Source organism: Poecilia reticulata, chromosome 13 (genome assembly GCF_904066995.2).
Source record: "Poecilia reticulata chromosome 13, P_reticulata-male-v2, whole genome shotgun sequence".
Lineage (NCBI taxonomy): Eukaryota > Metazoa > Chordata > Actinopteri > Cyprinodontiformes > Poeciliidae > Poecilia > Poecilia reticulata.
In genome coordinates this window covers 22,899,636-22,919,570 of record NC_088842.1, presented here as the reverse complement: position 1 = coordinate 22,919,570, position 19,935 = coordinate 22,899,636, and the positions used below count along the sequence as shown (strand labels likewise).

Genomic DNA, 19,935 nt, shown 5'->3' with positions numbered 1-19,935 from the left:
GATGTTCAGTCTCCACACAACAGAAACTTATCGTCTTTCAGACAACCCTTGAAGTTTAGGAATCGCCGTTTAAGCAAAAAATAATATTATACTTCAGCTTTAAAACGTAAATCATGTTAAAATCCTACCCTCCGCACAATGGCATCAGGCTGCAGAAATTTAGCTGTGAAACATGCCAGTGCCGAGATTATTCACAGGCAAGGAAGTTGAAGTGTTTTCTTCTCTACCTAACTTTATCTTCCCCATGCTGTCAATCAGTAACTCTTCTGTAGATGAGCCAACGTGTTGGACGGTTGCTGCTGCTACCAGCAATATATTGCGGTGTTTGCACACCAACGTTTGCTCAATGCTGTCTTTAAATAGTGAATAGATGAACTTGAAAGTTGCTGGTAGCTTTTATTCTGTGGCAGGCAGCAAAGACAACATACGTCACAGTCAGTCCTGCGCATCAGATCGCCATGGCAACTAGTTATTTGGATAGAGTGTGATAGCATATTATTTACTCAGAACTGAACAGACAAGAGATGTCCTAGACTCTTCCATCGCTACGCGGGACAGACCCGTTTGTGGATTACTTCAGGTGTAGCTCCCTCCGTTTTCCTCTCACTATATGTCGTCACAGCCCCCCTTAGGTTTTTTTTTTTTACCTCTAGACATGCAACTGTCATTTACCTGATTTGAATTTTTTGTGTTTTTACGACGTCTCGCACCATTTAGAAGAGGCACATAATGCTTGTGTGTGAGCATTATGTGCTTGAGTGTAGGAGTGTTAGTTTGGTCCACGTGTCTGAATATTATTTTCTAGTAGAAACACAGATAGTTGGTATCTCTGAGCTTCTTTTCTCCCCTCGATACGTTGGCTAAAGTTATTCCTTGGTTTTTCTGCATCCTGAACAAATGTTGGACTCATTCTATTTGGACTCTGATCCAGAACCGCCTGACATTCTGGGCATGTATGCAGAGGAAAGACTGCAGCTGCACAACCTCACAACCCAGCTAAGTAAGGCCGGTGGGATCAACCAACTAACTAACTAACTAACTAACTAACTAACTAACTAACTAACTAACTAAATTTGGTTACCTAGCAACAACTTGAGTGTGCACCTATATACTCTAGGATACTTCACTCCTTGGATGTCCACATATGTACTCAATACGGTCCATCAGACTCATCCCCACAGAGGTCAGTTTTTACAACCTTGCATACTCCATGCACCGGCTCGCATGGGAAACTGCTTGGCAGGAAATAGTGTTCACATCGAGCAGTTTTGTATGCATCACCGAACTGATAATATTGAGAGTCAGTGCAACCAATGGCAAAGATGCATATTGTGACTGCCACTCTGTGCAGCAGCGACAGCTGTGCAGCGGCAGCCCTGATGGAGAAGAAACTGGACGGAGGCGCCCAACAAGCTCAAACCTGCTAGTAACCTTTTTGCATTGTGAGAAATTAAGGAATTTGTCATGAGAAATGTAGGAAATCGGTACGCTTGACTATAAAATATCAACTGTCCACGGACAGTGCACACAAGGTCTGCATGTTTCATAGAATACACAAAGTATGTCTGAGTATGGGAGCAGTTTCCATACATTGTGTGAATGTGCCCCATAAAAGATTAAAAAAAAAAAATATTGTGGCAGGAAAATTGTGGATAGAAGAGGAAAGGTTACATCACCAGTTTTGAAGTATTTTTGATATTTAAAACAGAAAACTAATCAATAGTTATTGACAGACTGATTTGAAGCTCTAATGTTGTGCCTTGTTTTTCAGCCATATCACCCAGCCCTAATTTGACTTCTCCATTTACTTCAATGTCCTCTTTCAATTGGCTGGTTTTTTGGCGCAGACCCATTTTTTAAGATACTGTGTTTTTTGTCAGGGTGGAAATCAGGGATCAGGGAAATCCTGATCCCTGAACACCCTAAACTAGTTTTGGGTGTTTGGGATCGTTGTCCTTGTATCCCTTGTTTTGACCACCTGACTCAAATTGTCACCTGCAGATGAAAGGAAATAGTTTAAATGAATTTGGCAATTTGAATGAATAATGGACAACCAAATACCTTTTTTTTGCCACAGTGACAAGAAGTACCTTTGGAGGCATCAAGGTGAAGATTTTAAAACGAGAACAATGCAACTGTTACCAAGCAAGTTTGTAGCATCATGCCAAGGATTTGTTTTGGTTCCTGTAGCCATGATGAATTGTATGAAGAGGGGGAAATACTGAAGTTGGAGGACAACATTTTTTTAGTAATTTCTTGTTTTAAAATGCTTGAAATTTTTAAAATATTCTTCCTGTAGAGGAGCATTTGATTAACACACTGAAAGCCCGTAATTAATGATTTTCATGTCCAGGATACAGGCAGGCAAACTTCTGACCATATCTTTGATTTTTCTGCCATTCCTGCTCATTTTCTGAACAGATGATCAGAACAGGATCCAGTCTCGCTGCGAAACAAAACCAATCAAAACCCAGACATCTTTGTTTGGACAAAGCTACGTGTGCAGAAGACATTCTCTCCACTGGGGCAGATGTTTTCCACAATTTGTACAATACCCTTGAAGGGAAACTCACACAATGAGCCGGGGTAATGTCACTGTTACTGTTCTGCGCTCTCTCAGGAGCCCCCTGATCACTCTTCCTCACTTCCCCTTCCTGTCTCCATGGGAAGTTGGCCTTGACGGTCCCCACATGGCCTCATCTTCTTCATGTCTTTTTTTTTTTTTTTTTCCTGGAAATAGTGGCACCAAGCAGAACTGGAAGGGATGAGGGTGTCTGAGTGTGTAAATTCTGCATGCTTTTCATGTTTTTCTGTCCTCGCCCATCTATTTTTGGCAGAAGCTTGTGTTTTGGGGCATCCCTGTTAGCCCTGCTTCATTAAGTCATTAAAGTCATCCACCCATTCCTAAGTGGCAGAGCAAAGCTCCTGTCACACACCATCACCGTTCACCCTGCTGGAGCTATTGTCCAGTGCTCAGCAGTTACGCAACAGTTGTGTTCGCAGGCAAAGGTTGTGGCATTGGTTGGCTAACCTTTGCACTTAGGCCAATTATCTCCTCAGTTCTTGTTCACCCAACCAGTGGCAGGCAACGGGTCTTCGTGCTAATGCATAACACGTCTTCATGTTGGTGAACAACGACTCGCACTCCTCTCCTGATTGTTTTATCTGGGCTTTAATACACAGGCAGCAGAGATGTTTTGGCATGGTGTTGTAAAACTATTAGATTTGAATCTAAAGTGGGGCTCATAAGATTGCATACCCTGGCTGTTCCTAATGTTTCTAAGTGTTTGACAGATTTTTCAGAAAAGGTGAATATTGTATAAACTTTCCCAAGGTTTATAGAACTTTGAGGTTTTGGGTTGTAATTAGTTGTGTGTGCGTGCGTGCGTGTGTGTGTGTGAGTCAGAAGTCTGAGTTCCAGGGCTCCAGACAGATCCCTGCATGTTCCATTCAATTCCACACTGACGCCGATTGTTTAAGAACCACTAGGGAAAGCAAGAAAAAAAATTTACAAAGCATCTGCAAGAGAAGGTAGTTCAAGTTTACAATGAAGGAAAAGATAATCGGTTGTTTTCAAACGTGAATTAAGAAGTGGAAAAAGAGGGATCATGTTGAAACCAAGCCAAGGTCAGGTAGGTTTATAAAACTTTCAGCCACACCTGCCAGGAAAGTTGTTCAGGATGCAGAAAAACCCAGAAATGACTATAGCCAGTTCATAGAGGCAAGTCTAAACACTTAATGAGACCAAAATTGATGCTATGTAGCCACAACCATCAATGCTACATTTGGAGGGAAGTCCAAAAGGTGGATGATGAAAAGCTCCTGTAAAACCCAGAGGTGGGTTGCTTTTTGTCTGGGGATTTATGAGCTATAATGGCTCGCGGAGCTTAGTCTAAACCAAGTTTTTAGGAGCCTTTGAAAGTTGAAAGAGCCACTTTTGCCTCTGCTGCTACCAAATGAAATTTGTCTAGAGCCACAGAAAACATTATGTAAACAAACACGTACCAAAATTACTTTTGGTAGTAAACTAAAATTAAAAATGAATTTCTATTTACAAATTTTACAACAAAAAAAATGAATAAAAATGATTTTTTTTAATGAATAATCAAAAAAAGTATTTTGTACAACAAGATCAGCTGAGTGAGTGTTTCCCCCCCCATTGCTGTGGACAATAAAAATATAAGTAGCCCACTTAAAAATATAACGCCTAGTGTGAAAGTAAAAATTATTTAAATTGTTAGTATTTTAAAAACCTTGTAGCATTTATGTGCTTCATTTATTTAATTAATCTATGCAGATACTGCACAAAGCCATACCGAAGAACTTCTCGACACACTTATTATTGCCTTTATAATTAAAAAAGATTTGTTACAGATAAAAAAATAAAAAGGATTTCCTGGAGCCACAGTTTGCAAACTCTTGGTAACGCGAATACAGCATGTTATCAGAAATTATACTAAAGGTGGAAATACACAGTATTAAGAATAAGGTGGCAAAATTTGTTGTTTATATAGCTTAAAAATATTCATACTATGGCTTCACTCAACCACTAAACTAAAAGATAGTTTGTATTATTTGTGTACTGTAAAAAAAATAGTTAGGTTTTGGCTGTGTATGTAAACATGTGAACTCAACTAAAGCGTTTCAGAAGAAGGTAGGTGTACTGTGTGGTAAATTCCTCCTCACTCTTCATCTCTCCATCTCCGTCTTGTCTGTTTCTCCAGGTGGCTATAAAAATAGTGGATAAGACCCAGCTGGACGACGAGAACCTGAAAAAGATCTTCAGAGAGGTGCAAATCATGAAGTTGCTGAAGCACCCCCACATCATCCGCCTCTACCAGGTACACACAGCTCCAAACACACTCAGCTACCATCTTACAGCTCTAACCTGCGGTCTGGCAGGAGAACCCCAGCTGCCCCAAACGTAACACTCCTGAGGTTTTATCAGTGAACTTTGTCATCGCCGCTATATTTCACCTCCTAACCCTTATAGACGTTTAAAAACCTCCCAGTATTTTTCCCCTCATAACTTGATCCGGGAGTTCTCAAACACAGATTGAACACCACAGTGCACGGCAGGTCTTTTTCTATTTTAAATCTCTTGTTTATATGCCAAACTGTGCTTACTCATACTTGTTGTGTAACCGGTGAACCGCCCATCACTGGATGTTGGCCTGTCAGACGGTCTGTCGGTCCCTCTGGTTCTGATGCGTTTGTATCTTTAGGTGATGGAGACGGAGAAGATGATCTATCTGGTAACAGAGTACGCCAGTGGGGGAGAGATATTCGGTAAGGGATTTCCAGCCTCTTAACGTTGATTGGTTTTGTTATTGTCTTTCCCCATCACTGTTTTCATCTTCCTTTTCTTTATATTCTTAGCATTTCTTTCATGAAGATGCAGTTGTTTGGTTTAAACATATTTTTTTATATTAATAAAACCCCTAAGCTCTTAATAAATGTAGTAGTTGATCAGGGTTGACTCAAGTTGAATAAACACAAAAATGGTGAAATTGCGCCCTCTTAATTCCTGGCGGTACATTTCACAACCTAAAAGTATTAGAATGCAACTTCCCATTAACTATAATTTATAATCCATTGCTGTGATATCTTGTAATAAAAAACAAAACAGGGATCTCTTGAGATTAAGCATGCATTCACACCAGCCCAGATTAGTCAGATTTACTCAGACTCTAGTGTTTGTCAAGAAAGTCTGGTTTGTTTGGGAAGGTGTGAATATGCAACCGATCTTTGATGCAAACAAACAAAAAAAATTTTTTTTTAAATTGAGCTCTGGAACTCTGATTCAGTTGAAGCGAACTCTGGTGTGGTTCAGATGTATATGTGAAAGCCAAGCAGACCGCTCCAAAAGCAGGACACAGACTATAGCACAGGGCATTCTGCTAAAATTCAACCAAAACAAACACATGACTAGCGGAATAAATAGCTCATGGAGTGATGGCACTCCATGTTTTACATTTTGTGAAGAAGGAATTTGCACTCAGCTTCTTATTCATAAGTTTTTTGTGTTGTTTCCTTCAGTTGTTCTTGGTGCAGCGCTACTATAGGCGAGGCAGTGAACAGATTTTTCAAAGGATTTGCTTTGCTTGACACGGTGCAGTGTGAAAGTGAAACGCACCAGCTGAAAATATAAGTGTTGCAATGCTGGTCCCAAATAGAACCGGGTCTACCAGGCTGTCCGGTGTGAAAACATCCTAATTTACTTGTTTAACCATTTTTATCTGCATTAACGTCTTTTTCTTTTGTGCTTTTATCAGACTTGGAAACCACATTCTTGGCATTTAGCCTTATTTATTAAAGCAAAAATCCTATTTTCACTTTGGTAAAAATATGTACACCGTACAGTGATGTAACCTTCATAGATTGATGCAAGGTGTCAATTCCTTTCTTTAAATCTGTGATGAGATATTTCCTTCTTTGCATTTTGGTGACTCAGACCTGATTGCTGTAGAGCATCATAAACAGATTCTTGCAGCCAACTGTAAAGATTTCTTGTTTTAAGAAAGGTTCTCTTAGTTGTTGATGATCATGTAACAAAGTTCATGGATTTGCGTGATCTGGAGTTAGGGTACTACTGCCCTGATGCATAAAACCTATGAGCTGAAACACTCTGTTCTCGTATTTTATTTATTTGCTTTACTTTTTCCACAACGGTAACAAATGAGTTGTCCTTATGGTGTAAAATGTCCCAACTCTTCCTTGTTCTTACAGACCACCTGGTGGCCCACGGGCGCATGGCAGAAAAGGATGCCAGGAAGAAGTTTAAGCAGATTGTGGCAGCGGTCCACTTCTGTCACTGCCGCAACATCGTCCACAGAGACTTGAAGGCTGAGAATCTGTTACTGGACCACAACCTAAACATTAAAATCGCAGGTGTGTGCATTTTTGCAAAGGGGTTTGTTTGTTTGACAGGCGCATGTTGGCATGTTCTTTTGGATCATTTTCCTGTTTTTATAAAGTTCCTATTTTACAGTACAGCGCTATAATTTTTGTTCCCTGTGCGATCAGATTTTGGCTTCAGCAACATATTTTCCCGAGGCCAGCTGCTGAAGACGTGGTGTGGCAGCCCTCCCTATGCTGCTCCAGAGCTTTTTGAGGGTAAAGAGTACGACGGACCCAAAGTAGATATATGGGTAAGAGCATGAACTAAAAGCTAATGTAAAAATCCAGAATCGATTGTTTGTGCTCGTACTTACTTTGTTTTTGTCCTGCACAGAGCTTAGGTGTGGTGTTATATGTGCTGGTGTGTGGCGCCTTACCCTTTGATGGCAGCACTCTCCAAAACTTGCGAGCGCGTGTCCTCAGTGGAAAGTTCCGCATCCCCTTCTTCATGTCCACAGGTAGGGATTTATTTCCACCTGGGGACTGAACAAATGAATAAATAAACGCAAACACACACGATGTTTGTTTTAACAGTAGAAGCACATCACAATATACATCGTCCACCCAAAGTATTCGGTTTCTCTTGAACTTTCACATTATATTCAATGTTTTTTTAATAGCATTTTTTGTGATGGACTGACATAAAGCAGAGGGTGACTAAGATTCAGGGTCCAGGTTTATTCAAGTTCTAAAAGTAAATAATGTTTCAGCAAGCAGAAATGAAAAAAAGACAAAAACTAAGAGACACAGTCAAATACGGAAAGAAAAGTGGTTATTAGATATTTAACATAAAAAAAAATAAAGCTTTTTCTGTTTGTCCCGTTTACTGTGAATACGCCTATATAAAATCCCTTGCTTCCTATCTGTGTTCAGTAGCTCGAAGTAGAATTGATGAGTGCGATTTCAATTGAATTCAGATAACTTCATCATCTACCCAGCTGTCCTGCGAAAGGCGCAGAAGTTTGCTAGAGAATAAACAGCATCACGAAGACCAGGACACAAAGCAGGGGGGGGGGACTGTGGAGAGGGTTAACCCCTTAACTGTCACCTCGAATTCGGGTATATGTTAGATGATTTATCATCTAAAATTCAATGGCAGAACTGTGAACTTACAGAGCCACATGGCTGCAGAGGTTCATGCTCACAGCTTAACAATAAGCCTAAAACTACAAGGTTTAGAGGAGTCCAGTCCTCAAGAGCAACTTTTAGATGCACACCTGAATCAAATGAATCGTTACCAGGTCTCTGCAGAGCTGAATGGCGCATGATGAGGAATTTTACCCATTTTATCCAAGTGCGTTGGAGAAGAGATGCACCTAAAAATTGTTCCCCAGCTCTGCTCCTCAGAGCCTTCTGTCCTCATGTTTTACATGTTCCCCCACTCCAGCACAGCTGATTTAAATGATTACAGAAGCTGTTTAATAGCCCATCCATCTACGCCAGGTGTGCAGCAGCAAGGAAACTCCTAAAACCTGCAGAACAGTGGGACGTGAGGAGCAGGTCCAATCATACATGTGTGAGAGAATGGTGAAGTCAGTCTTCTGTAGGGCATATTTCAGCAACAAGGCACTTCAAAGTGCTTTACGCCATAAAAAAAAGAATACAGTCACCAATTATGAAACAATCAATAAATATTGCATTTTGTCAATTGCTATCAAAATCATCAAGGACAAACCGTTCAAATAAGTTGATCAATGTTTTACTTACTACTAATCAAAGGCAAAATCTAAACAGGCTGTCTAGTCAAAGTCAAGACAAATAAACTTCAATATCTGTTCACAGATGCTCTGATTGAGGTTGAGAAATTTACAGAGAAAATTTGACAGAAATTTTAGTTTTTCAACGCAAGACCGGCAGAGACTTTCTCAATATGACTTAATTTTAGGAAAAGATACAAATGATTGATTCAGGGAGGCTGAAAACCAATGAATTCCACCCTTTGACTTATCTTCTAGGTGGCTTAACAGTCATTCGATAATTCTGGAGTCGGCGTGTGTTTTGGTTTCAGCCTCTCTTGTCTCACGTCGGATGGACTCTGTTTGTTTGGTTGTGTCATTACAGACTGTGAGTACTTAATTAGACACATGTTAGTTCTGGAGCCCAGCAGACGGTTGAGTATGGAGCAGATCTGTAAGAACAAGTGGATGAGACAAGGAGACCCAGACCCAGACTTCGACAGGGTGAGACCCTTTTATTAAATATGGAACCAAACATATTGCACTCAGTGTTTTCTATAAACAACCATCACAGATGATTAAACAATGTTTTGTCGTAACCCAAAAAACGCTTCCTTTGATCCTTCTCTGAAAGAAGCTAATTAGCTTCGCGCTACCCGTCTCTCCTTTCAGTTGATAGCGGAGTGTGAGCAGGTGAAGACGGAGAGAGAGATAGAGCTAATCAATGAGCAGGTGCTGATGGCCATGTCTGAGATGGGTTTGGACCGAGAGCGCACAATTCAGGTTGGACGCAACTCGCTTACGTTGATGCGTCTGGGTTTGTAGCACCGATTTCTGGCAGCTAATGCTTGTTGGTTTATTCCAGTCCCTGCAAACAGACGCATACGATCACTACAGTGCCATCTACAGCCTGCTCGCAGAACGCCTCAAGAAACACAAGACGCTGCGTGTCGCACCGCCCCCGCCACGCTCCATTAGCTATCCTCTAAACGCCGTTCAGGTGAACCATTTCCTGCCTCTCTGTTTGTGTCTTTAAATGCTGATCGCTTGTGATTGCACTCATCTTCCATTCCAGAGGAAACCCGAACTTCAACGGCCGTTTTAACACTTCTGTAATTCAGGCATTTGATTCTTCTTCCTCTCAAAATGTGTCGATTCACAAACAGATTTAGTGATCAAATCTGACTATAATAACACCTTTTCTTTTAGAAATGTTAATCTGCCTTTACGGAGACAATGATGGAGACTTGCATTAATATTAAGGAAAAGAGAGGAATCCTGCAGATTTTTTTAAAATTTTGATTATGAAACCACTTTATTGGTCACTTTATTGAAAATTAAATGTCAAATTTATTAATGTATTTTCTAATTATGTATAAAATCTTCAATCCTTAGCTGGTCTTAGCTGTTTTCTGAAAGTGAACATAAAGTATGCAAGTCTCTAGTTTACAAAAGTTAACATTTAGTTTTTATGAATAAAATTTATATATTATGGTTTGACTAGAATATTGAAAGTGAACTAATTAGTACCAAACAGTCTGGAGAAGAACCACAATTTTTTGGTGTCTTAACTTTTGATGATAAATATGTGTGGAAACACAGAAGGAATATTTCTCTCGTCTTTCAGATTTTTTTATTTAAGCAGAAATGGGCTATTTTTGTCCTCAAATGTTTCTATGGAAGGCATCAGGGTTTCCATGACTTTGATGGGTTAATCTTATGGTAGTCATGTGTTTCCACTGAACGAAGTCCATAGGTTTTAACCCACATCTGTCAATCCCACTGCTCTTAAATAGATTGCGGTGAGTGCTGCACAATGCTCCGCATAACTTGTGTGTGTGTGTGTGTGTGTGTGTGTGTGTGTGTGCGTGTGTGTGTGTGTGTGCGCGTGTGTGTGTGTCCATGCCCAGCAGACAGACCAACAAGGTAATCCTGTTGGCATGACCGTGCCCCATGTCCAGCTCATCAACCCAGAGAACCAAATTGTAGAGGTGAGTCAACTTTGAACTCTTTGTGGGTTGTTGTCAACATATCTTTGTGAAGGAATCTGAAAGAAGTCAGAGATGAGCTCCTTTCACTTTTTTTTTTCTCTCAAAGTCGGACCTGAAGAACTATCAACTTCCTGTCGAGAATTTCTGCTGCTGTTACTTTTGTTTACTATGTCTGTGTTGACTCAGACCCTCCTCTCAGACTGTTATCGGTCACAATCACACACACATGCACACGCAGACATAACACAGAGAAGGTCTGACTCACGCGCTAAACCAAGAGTGTCAAATTACTGCATTGCAGCAGAGATTTTAATGAAAGACTCTAAGAGGGTTTATATAATTCTAGTGGAATTCATCTGAGTCTGTTTTTGTATTTTACTTGAGCCACTTGAAGTACAAACGTGGATTCCTAATATTTAACTCTCTGTGTGTGTGTGTGTGTGTGTGTGTGTGTGTGTGTGTGTGTGTGTGTGTGTGTGTGTGTTTAGACTGATGGTAGCATGGCCCTGGACAGTGATGAAGGAGAGGAGCCATCTCCAGAGGCGATGGCTCGCTACCTTTCAATGAGGCGACACACTGTAGGGGTACCAGACCAAAGGTAGTAACGCATCAACTTTTCACTCTGATGTTGTTTTCAACCTGTTTCTCTTGTTTGTTTAAAACTTAATACTAAAACTGATGTGTAAAAGTTTTGATACCCCTTGAACTTTGTCCCATTACAACCACAGACTCCTGTGCATTTTATGTGCAGTATTAAGCTGTAAAAGGGAAAGATTATGTGGAATTGTTCAATTTATTTACAAATAAAAATCTGAAAAGTGTGGCATGCCACCTTTTGAGCCACACTTACTTGGATGCATCAAAATGAAGCTGTTAAAGAACTATAATGGTTTGGGTTAGATCAAAGAATGACCCAGTCAAAGTCCAGACCAAAATTCCTGAGATTAAAAGAGATTTTGGTTTCTAGATGTGAAAAAACTAAAGCAAAATGTAGTTCTATAAAGCATGTCAGACTTTTCAGGTATGAGTTTGTATAGTTAAAAAATCTCAACCCCCCCCCCCCCCCCCCAAAAAAAACTTCACAATTACAATTTTTTTATTACATTGATGTCTTAACACAATGCATTGGTAGAAATGTGGTGAAATGAAAGGTGTGCGAATACTTTAATGGAATATCATGTCTTTTAGAGTTTTTCTACCACTGTTTTTTTTAGATGATACTGAATGAAACAAAATAAATTAAATTTAAAAACCTTCAACTGTTCATTGAGTCTAATAGAAAAACAAAACAGTGAAAGTCCTGGAAAGCAAGTGTGTTTCTGGACACATGGGGGCAGTTTGGGTTAGTGGGATGGAAATGTAAACATCTGCTGACTAACATCTGATGATGCACCTGCTTCCATCACAGGACAGAGATGCAGGAAGAACTCCAAAAGCTTCCACCAGGTTTCCCTCGTGGTGTGATCCCTCAACCCACCTTCCCCCAACTTACCCCCACTATGGCCCAAATGCACACTCTCATGCCCACACAGAGCTTGCAGCCTACACAGCAGCTGGAGTACAAGGTACCGTCACCGGGGTTACACCGGATTGTTTTCGTTTTATGTGCGGGAACCATCATGATTTATTTTCCCTGTGCGACCGCCGATGCCGCAGGAGCAATCGCTGCTGCAGCCGCCTACCCTGCAGCTGCTCAATGGCATGGGGCCCCTGGGCCGGAGAGCTTCCGATGGCGGGGCCAACATCCAGCTGCACGCTCAGCTCCTGAAGAGGCCCCGAGGGCCCTCGCCGCTCGTCACCAACCCGGTGAGGGTCCGGATCTCTCCGCGTTGTGTGTTTGTCTGCCCATGTGCCCACGTTGCTTTAACCAGTGAACTCTTTGCCCCTCTCAGCATCCTAACACTGCTGTAGCTCCGGTGGATGAGGAGGGTTCAGATGGAGAGCCAGACCAAGAGGCGGTGCAGAGGTAACCCATGGTGACGGGTTTTTGTGCTAATGGTTTTCGTTATAGAGCTGCTGTCTGAACAAGGAAGTGCTGAAATCTCAGGGGGAAAAGTTAGAGATACTGGATCCTTTTTAAAACAAGACTTTAGACCATTTGGAAAACAAATTTAGTCTCAGTTTTAGTTAAAGATGAAATAGCTGCGTAGAAATGGCTTAAAATATTGGATCCAATCTTCTTTAGGCCTTAAGGCCCCGACATACTTCATCAAAGTGCCAAAAAAGTCTCTCACTGACATGGACGCTTAAAGAAGATTGCATAATTTTATTTGCAGAGAGGCATTAACCTGCCGAACTAAAAGTCGCGGTTCATGGAGGGGGTTGTCTGCAGATAGGTTTGCCGTTATTTCCATGATTTTTTTAAAAGCAGAGGATGGAGGGGAACCCTGGTGGGTAGTTGCGTACTTTTACTAAAGTGGGGAGAGATGTCACCCAGGTGGTCTGTGACTGAAAGATGTTTGCAAACTGCGTGCCAACTTTGGATGAAGTATGTTGGAGCCTTAATTATAAAGCAAATTGTGGGATGCTAGGCTGAAAAGTGGACGCTAAGGTGTTTCAGCTGCTCCTCTTCAGACCGCAACTTCTATTCTCCTTGCCGGTGTCCTGGGTTGCTGGGAGTGAGTGCCTTCAGGCTGCTCTGCTTCTTTTCCCCCTCGGGAGGTGGCCACTGTGCTGCTTATCCCATCTTTTCCTCTTTCTCCATCGCGCAAGTGCCTTCTGCCGCCATCCCGAAGCGATTCTGCCATCCGTTCTCTCAAACTCTCTGAGTCAGAGCTTCTTTATCTTTCTCATCTGCGTAAGTGCCAAATGACTCTGTGGACTTCTTTCACCCTTTCTCACACAGCTTTGCTAACTCCTGAGGCTTGCCAAAGCGGCGACCGCCTAAAAGAACAAATAGCAACCAGCCCAATCCTTTAATTGGAAGCTGGGTGGTTGTTTGACTCCCATGAAGCCTTAACATCCATCTGTGGTGTCATTTTATTCAATGTTTTCTGATTGGCTAAGATGATATGAATGATGGCACCTATTGGCAGAGGAGGGAAGGGCAGGGCCTTCCCCCGCCCCCATCCCTGTTAGCCAATGAGGACAGAGAGCTGACCAGCGCTGCTTCCTGTCTCCCACCCTCACCCCGTCCTCCTCCCCCCTTCCTGCGGCCCAGGTACCTGGCGAACCGCTCCAAGCGGCACACGACGCACGTGCTCCCAAGCACATCGCATGGCGAGCCCTCGACAGAGTCACAGCGGCCCCAGGGCCCCCGCCAGAGGGCCGGCTGGGTGCCTGACACATACGCCCGGTGAGGGGACACGCCCACTCTGAGCTGAATACACACCAACACACTCCCACGCACAGAGCACTCTGGTTTTTCACGCAGTCACGTGGATGAGAGAAGCATCAGGAAAGGATGTTCCTTCCAGGCAGGGCCATAGATACAGATGCTCCCGTCACAGCTGTGTTGTTGTAAAGGTCGGAAGTGCGCTGCTGATTTTTACCTGATTCTGAACTTTGTAGCCTTCCGGCTGCTAGCAGACATTAATCATTTATATTGGCAGTAGAAGCAACATTTTATAATAGAACAGATGTTCTATTTTATCATAAAATGAGTACAAACTTAACATTTTTCATCACAAACTGTAGAGAGCAGTCTGTTTTCTATGCATTAGGGCTGGATCTAACAATTATTTTAGTAATTAATTATTTTGACAATTAATAGAATTAAAAAATGTTCAAACTCTGCAGATTTTTCATTTAATAAGAAAAAAATTTTGTTGCCAAAAATGCTGAAATAGCATTCCTGTAGTGCACGCTTTTTAATCTTTTTGTGCTAAATATGTAAATATTTTTGTGTAGTTTTGACTTAATTACAGTATAGACTCAAATTGTCTTTTTGAGTCTGTACTCTCCAGTTAGTGATTGTTTTATTACTAAATTAGTTGACGATTATTTCTAGAATCAGTTTATAACCATCAGATTAATCATTTCAGCTCTACTTCATGCACTGACTAAATGACTAACATAAGAACTGAAACTGAGAAGCTGAACCAGCTCATTTAAAACGACAGGCTCCGCCTACTTTTAATTACACTTACCTGAATCCCTACCAATCAGAAACCTAATGACAGTAAATAGTGATGGGAGGCAACATAACATGGGAACCTTTAACAGAGTAGAATATTTACTTTTATTCAGTTAATTATTGAATTAGAGACGGGGCTTTTTACCAGAAAACGTTTACCGTAAAAAATAAACTTAAAGGATTGTTTTGAGTGAAACGTTATTTATAAAAAAGAAATTTAATAAAGTTTATTTTTGAATGCTTTTTGCTGTTTGATAGCGAAACATTTTATTAAATGACTGAACGAAAAAAGATTAATATCCCATTATGTCATTTGTGTTGTTTTGTTTTGTGCAAATATGGAAACAAAACATTTTAAGCCTTTTATAATACCATAAGTTTAAACTCACTGCTCAGTTCTATTTCTTTTTTTCCCCCCCACCTATATTGTGTGTATAAGAGCCACAGGTTGCACTATAACGTCTCTAAGATTTCCAGAAGTTTCCCAAAATTCCCAGATTCAGCATATTCTGTGAAAGAGATCAGTGAAAAGCTCTGAAAGATAAGAGCAAATTTCTGTCAAAATGAGACTTCCTGGTGTCTGCTGAAGTCTTCCTCTGACTTGAACTTGTAATGAATAGCCAGCACATCTTTCAAGAAATAGTTTGTCTTTAAATCCACATTAAGTCTTCTTCCCCTCAGCAAAGACATCCACAACCGAGAGTGTGTTTTGATATGATGCGTACTGACCGGATAAAGATTAGTTTTTTTTTTTTTTTTTTTTTTTTTTTTTTTTTTTTTTTTTTTAACATTTTCAACAAGCTGGACATTGATTAAGCTGAAATTCTCAACAGTTTATTGGTGCATTTTTACAAGCCTTGTAAATAATGATAGAAAAAGTGAAAGTTTACAGTAGTTCTTTGCGTGTCCAACGTTAATCGAAAAAAAAAAACTTTCTGTTTATTATTACAAACCCTCACCGGTCACTATTTTTGTATGACAAAGGAAATCATTTACATAAAACCTTTACCTGTTTTGTTTTTAAATCTATCAATTCTGGGAATTCCAAAGTATTTTTGCACATTTTTACTGCATTATGACAACTGGAAGCAAAGGTTTTAAGATCTGACTTGTGTGTTTCTGTGTCTCTGACTGAATGTGTCCGTGTGTGTCACTGTGCCTGTGTTATGCGTCATGTCGTGTCACCATTTATGTGGGTGTGTGTGTGTATGCGTACATCTGTTTGTGTGTGTGGTCCCTGCGGCTCCCACCTCTTTTCAGATCCACCTATAAGGACTGTAACACCCTCCACCTTCCCATGGAGCGCTTCTCTCCTGTCAGACGCTTCTCTGATGGCGCTGCTTCCATCCAGGCCTTCAAGGCTCACCTGGAGAACAGCAGCCTCATTAAGCAGCTCAAGCAGGTGCGTCACTTGTTTTGGTGAGAGGAGGTGGGGGTCAAACGGAATTTACCAAACTTGTGAATCTTCATTTTTCTCAACATCATTGTTTATTATAAAATGACATTATTTTTATTGAGTTCATTTTTTTTTTTACTTAGTGTTGCTTTGATTCTTTAATGCATGTTTGAGAAATCCTTGAATTTCCCATGGCAACCAATCAGATGTGCAAAACGTTTGAGGGTACCGAGCGCCGCCTTTGAGACGCAGCTCCTCGTCTGGTCTGTGGTCTCCAAGCGCCTCTGTCCAGCGACTCCTCCAGACTAGTGACAGCAGCAAATAGCTAACACTTGGTGGAACTGCGCATCTCCTGAGCTCATCATATGAACTACTTCTCAGTATAATGTTCCTAGGAACATTATAAACGACATAATGAGGAACATTATTCTGATGAAATGATGAAGGCAAAGTGTTGGAAAGATTAGGAGCCTCTTAAAGAGGCAGAGGCCGAATTTCAAGGCATTGAGGCATGTTTGAAATATATGGCATTTTTAGAACAACTCAAAGTTATTATAGGTGCTTGATAATGAAATAAAATGGTATCATTTTATTTACTGCCCCTTTAAAAACAAACTATTTCAAAGGAAACAAATCAGTCATTTCCACATGCACACATGAGGAGTTGTAGATAAGACATGCTGAGGCTCAGACTCTAGTTAATGGTAGGAATGGAGCAGGATCATGTTGTCACAGCAAAGCATATAAACAAAGAACCTCTGTAATCTATAGAGGCCATTTATCTAACAGGATTGCTCCTGTCTGATATTTTTGTTCTTTTCTCTGCTCCGCTCACTCTTGTGGCATTATTGGAATCGTGACACTCAGCAGTATTTGGAAAAGATTAGATCAGGCCGAGGCTCTGACCTGGGAAAACCCGCAAGCTGCTTTCTGAGACATTACATCATCCGCAGTGAACCCACAGTAGGATTACATCTCAGGGATGTAGGCAGGGAAAGGGATAATCATCATGGTGGCAGCAGGTGCGCCATCTTTGGCCTGTACTGATGTGCTGGGATTATCATTACTCAAGTGTCCCAGGGGTTAATAGGTTCTAGAGGACAGGGTTACGTTAACTCCCCTTCTAGCCAACTAGAGGGTCATGTGCTCCATATGCAGATTGTAGGGCAGAGTCAGGTTAAGACCTTACAGAAGACTGTTTTCACGCACATAAACCGCAGTTTTAAAGTATCAAGATCCAGATATTAGCTTCGTTTGAGTCCACAGTTGTGACTTTTACCACGTTTCGATTAAACATTGCAGATTATAAGGTGGTGCTGCCTTTAAAAAACACTTCCCAAAATCTACGTACAATCACAATCCCTCAAGCCAGCCTGGCAATGGTTCATCAAGGTGACAGCAAACCTTTCTGGAATCTGCACCGTCTGTTCTGGGATTAATATAAAATATTTCTCATGTCCGCCTATGAAATAGGAGTGTGAGCAGCTCCAGAAGAAGTATGCTGCCCAGCAGGATGAACGCTTCTTTGAGCACACCCAGCAGCAGCACATCCTGTACCAGCAAGAGCAACAAATCCTTCACCAGCAAATCCAGGTACCTGTTGATCACATTAAATATTCTGATTTAGTTCGCAAAGTACACCAAGATGCAACAATAAAGCCAGAAGCCCCGTGGGGGAATAGTTCAAACAATTTCCCACTGACTGCTGTACATCTAAACATCCCAGCGCTGTAAAAAGAGGTTTTGTATATATTTATATATATGTAGCTTTTTCACGGCCAGATTACCATCAGCTTACTCACTCTTTGGTTACCTAGCAACAACCTGTCGAGTAACTTGCGCAGCAGCAGTTTCTGGTTTCACCACCTCAAAACCGTCTAAAAATGATAAAAACAGGTCACATCAGTTTGGCAGTATTTCAGATATTTAAAAGAAAAAAAGAGTCAAGAATTATCTATCAACTGATATATGACCTTTATATCATGAATTATTTAGCCATGTTGTCCAGCCCTACATTGAGTTCACCAAACTGTTTTTTTTAAAGTTATGAAGTAGGGTTAGAATGTGAAACCATATTCCTAGCGTTGGACACTCAGCCCAGTTCAGTCCATCATCTTAAAATAGAAAGGTAGGACACCACAGCTAACCCGACACCATTTGTAGTAGCAGCGGCAGCTTTGGAGGAGCTGCAGAATCCAGCATTCGAATGTAGGAATTTGTCGACTGTGTTGCTTTTTTGGGGCTTTTTGAAGGAAATCTAATCGAAGTCCCATTTGTTGCTTGGATAGAAAGGACAGAAAGCGAGGTCATAAAAACCAAAATGTAGCTCACTGTAAGATGCTATGTAGGTGACATATTTTGTTTTGCGTTTCGCCAACAGGGTCTGTCTTTAGGCCATGGAGAGAGCCAGCCCAGTCACTTAACCCACCAGCTCCAGAGGTGAACAAACACACATTACTCATCAGCTATTGAACGGTGAACAATGATGCTGTGGTGCAGCAATATCGACTGAAGTGTTACATCACTGCTGTCTCTCTCCCTGGCCCGTCCTCCCTCAGGTTGCACATCCAGCCCTCCAGCCCTCCGCCAACACATCCCAGCAACCACCTCTTCAGACAGCCCAATCAGAGTTCTCCGCCTGGCTCTGCAGGCCTAATGCAAGGGCATGGTTAGTAATGGCGCTTTTTTTTTTTGTTTTGTTTTGACACAAAAATTTGGTGTAGGTGCAGTGACTAAGCAGAAATGCTGCAATCACTGCAGATCACTTACAAGAACCAGAGGACTGGCTGATATAACATTCCACTGCCTTGCTTTAACTGTCCTGTTATACTTTAGCCGCGCATCTATTATTCATGGCTAATTACCCTTTAGGTAATTACATTCTGTTTGTTTTTTAAAGCATTAATTAGAAGTAGGATTAAAATGAGGTGGGATGCATCAAGGTTTTCAAGAGGGCCGCTTTGCTACCTTTTGTTTTTATTGTCCTTATATAAACATTTTCACGTGGTAATTCTTCACATTGTCATTAGTAATGCATGAGGCATGAAGGCAAAGGTTTTGCTTACTGGATAACATTTTCAAACTGGGAAAACAGGCAAGAAAACACTAGATGTTAACCTCTTATGCCAAAGTTGAAATTATATCCCAGTGCTATGGTGCCAGTCTTCACGAGAACATTCTGTTACATTAAGTGTGGAGACAAATATCTCTGATAATCAAAAGTTCTTATTGAACATGCCCTGGGTATATTTTGTCTTCTTGAAATAATAATTAAAAAAAAAAAATTAAAAGCGTATCTTTCTCACCATTTGCACCACTTTCCCTACTTAGTTGTGTCCAGAAACTAAGGAAAAAGATATTTGATATTTGGAAGCACTCTGTGGAAAGCCCATTCTGCTCAATAAGAACTGCTTTTTAAAGAAATAGTCAATAAAGTAACAGAACAAAATCAGGAGTCATTTGGCTAAATGTAATTAGCAGAACGTACAGGGGTGCAGCAGCACTTTCTTCTCATTGTGTTCATATATAACATGGCAGAGGCTGCTGGTCTCACTGTCCTTTACTGTTAACAGGTGATTTACTCATGAGGGTTTAGCTGCAGCACTGTAGCGTAGCTGTAACGATGTTAATCTTAGGTCACAGGTGGCCCCTTCACTGTGTGTTTGTCTCTTTGCATACGGCAGGCCATTTTAACATAAAATGGCTTCAGTTGACTATCTGGACTATATTTTAATTACATTCTTCATACATAGTATGAAGAACAGCTCAAGATATCTTGAAATGCATTCTGACAAGTCAAATTCTTTTCATGATATCTTGAATTATATCACCAAATTCATCACTTAAAGGGTCTGACATCCATAAACGCAATTCAATATATCACAGATGTAACTGTCT

The 19,935-nt window shown here is 40.9% G+C and overlaps 1 protein-coding gene and 1 long non-coding RNA gene across 4 annotated transcripts in view; one reads left to right on the top strand and one right to left on the bottom strand.

Moving 5' to 3' along the window:
• Positions 1–19,935, top strand: part of sik3 (SIK family kinase 3) — a 43,182-nt gene that overhangs the window by 13,394 nt on the left and 9,853 nt on the right. Inside the window, exons 2-19 of one of the 3 annotated variants that reach the window (XM_008426070.3) lie at positions 4,725–4,841; positions 5,226–5,289; positions 6,730–6,891; positions 7,027–7,151; positions 7,235–7,358; positions 8,962–9,080; positions 9,249–9,359; positions 9,442–9,576; positions 10,490–10,567; positions 11,056–11,165; positions 11,976–12,132; positions 12,224–12,373; positions 12,460–12,533; positions 13,728–13,862; positions 15,903–16,044; positions 17,512–17,631; positions 18,419–18,477; positions 18,597–18,706. In XM_008426070.3, the coding sequence (XP_008424292.3) occupies positions 4,725–4,841; positions 5,226–5,289; positions 6,730–6,891; positions 7,027–7,151; positions 7,235–7,358; positions 8,962–9,080; positions 9,249–9,359; positions 9,442–9,576; positions 10,490–10,567; positions 11,056–11,165; positions 11,976–12,132; positions 12,224–12,373; positions 12,460–12,533; positions 13,728–13,862; positions 15,903–16,044; positions 17,512–17,631; positions 18,419–18,477; positions 18,597–18,706 (2,092 nt within the window). Of the gene's footprint in view, positions 1–4,724; positions 4,842–5,225; positions 5,290–6,729; positions 6,892–7,026; positions 7,152–7,234; positions 7,359–8,961; positions 9,081–9,248; positions 9,360–9,441; positions 9,577–10,486; positions 10,568–11,055; positions 11,166–11,975; positions 12,133–12,223; positions 12,374–12,459; positions 12,534–13,727; positions 13,863–15,902; positions 16,045–17,511; positions 17,632–18,418; positions 18,478–18,596; positions 18,707–19,935 lie in introns of all 3 variants that reach the window. The other 2 variants (XM_008426068.3, XM_017308257.2) reach the window with 2 other exon arrangements.
• LOC145554484 (uncharacterized) lies at positions 7,262–8,258 on the bottom strand. The gene is made up of 2 exons (XR_014090451.1): positions 8,118–8,258; positions 7,262–7,383 (listed from the first exon to the last, which is right to left on the bottom strand). It is a non-coding gene; the product is annotated as an uncharacterized LOC145554484 (long non-coding RNA).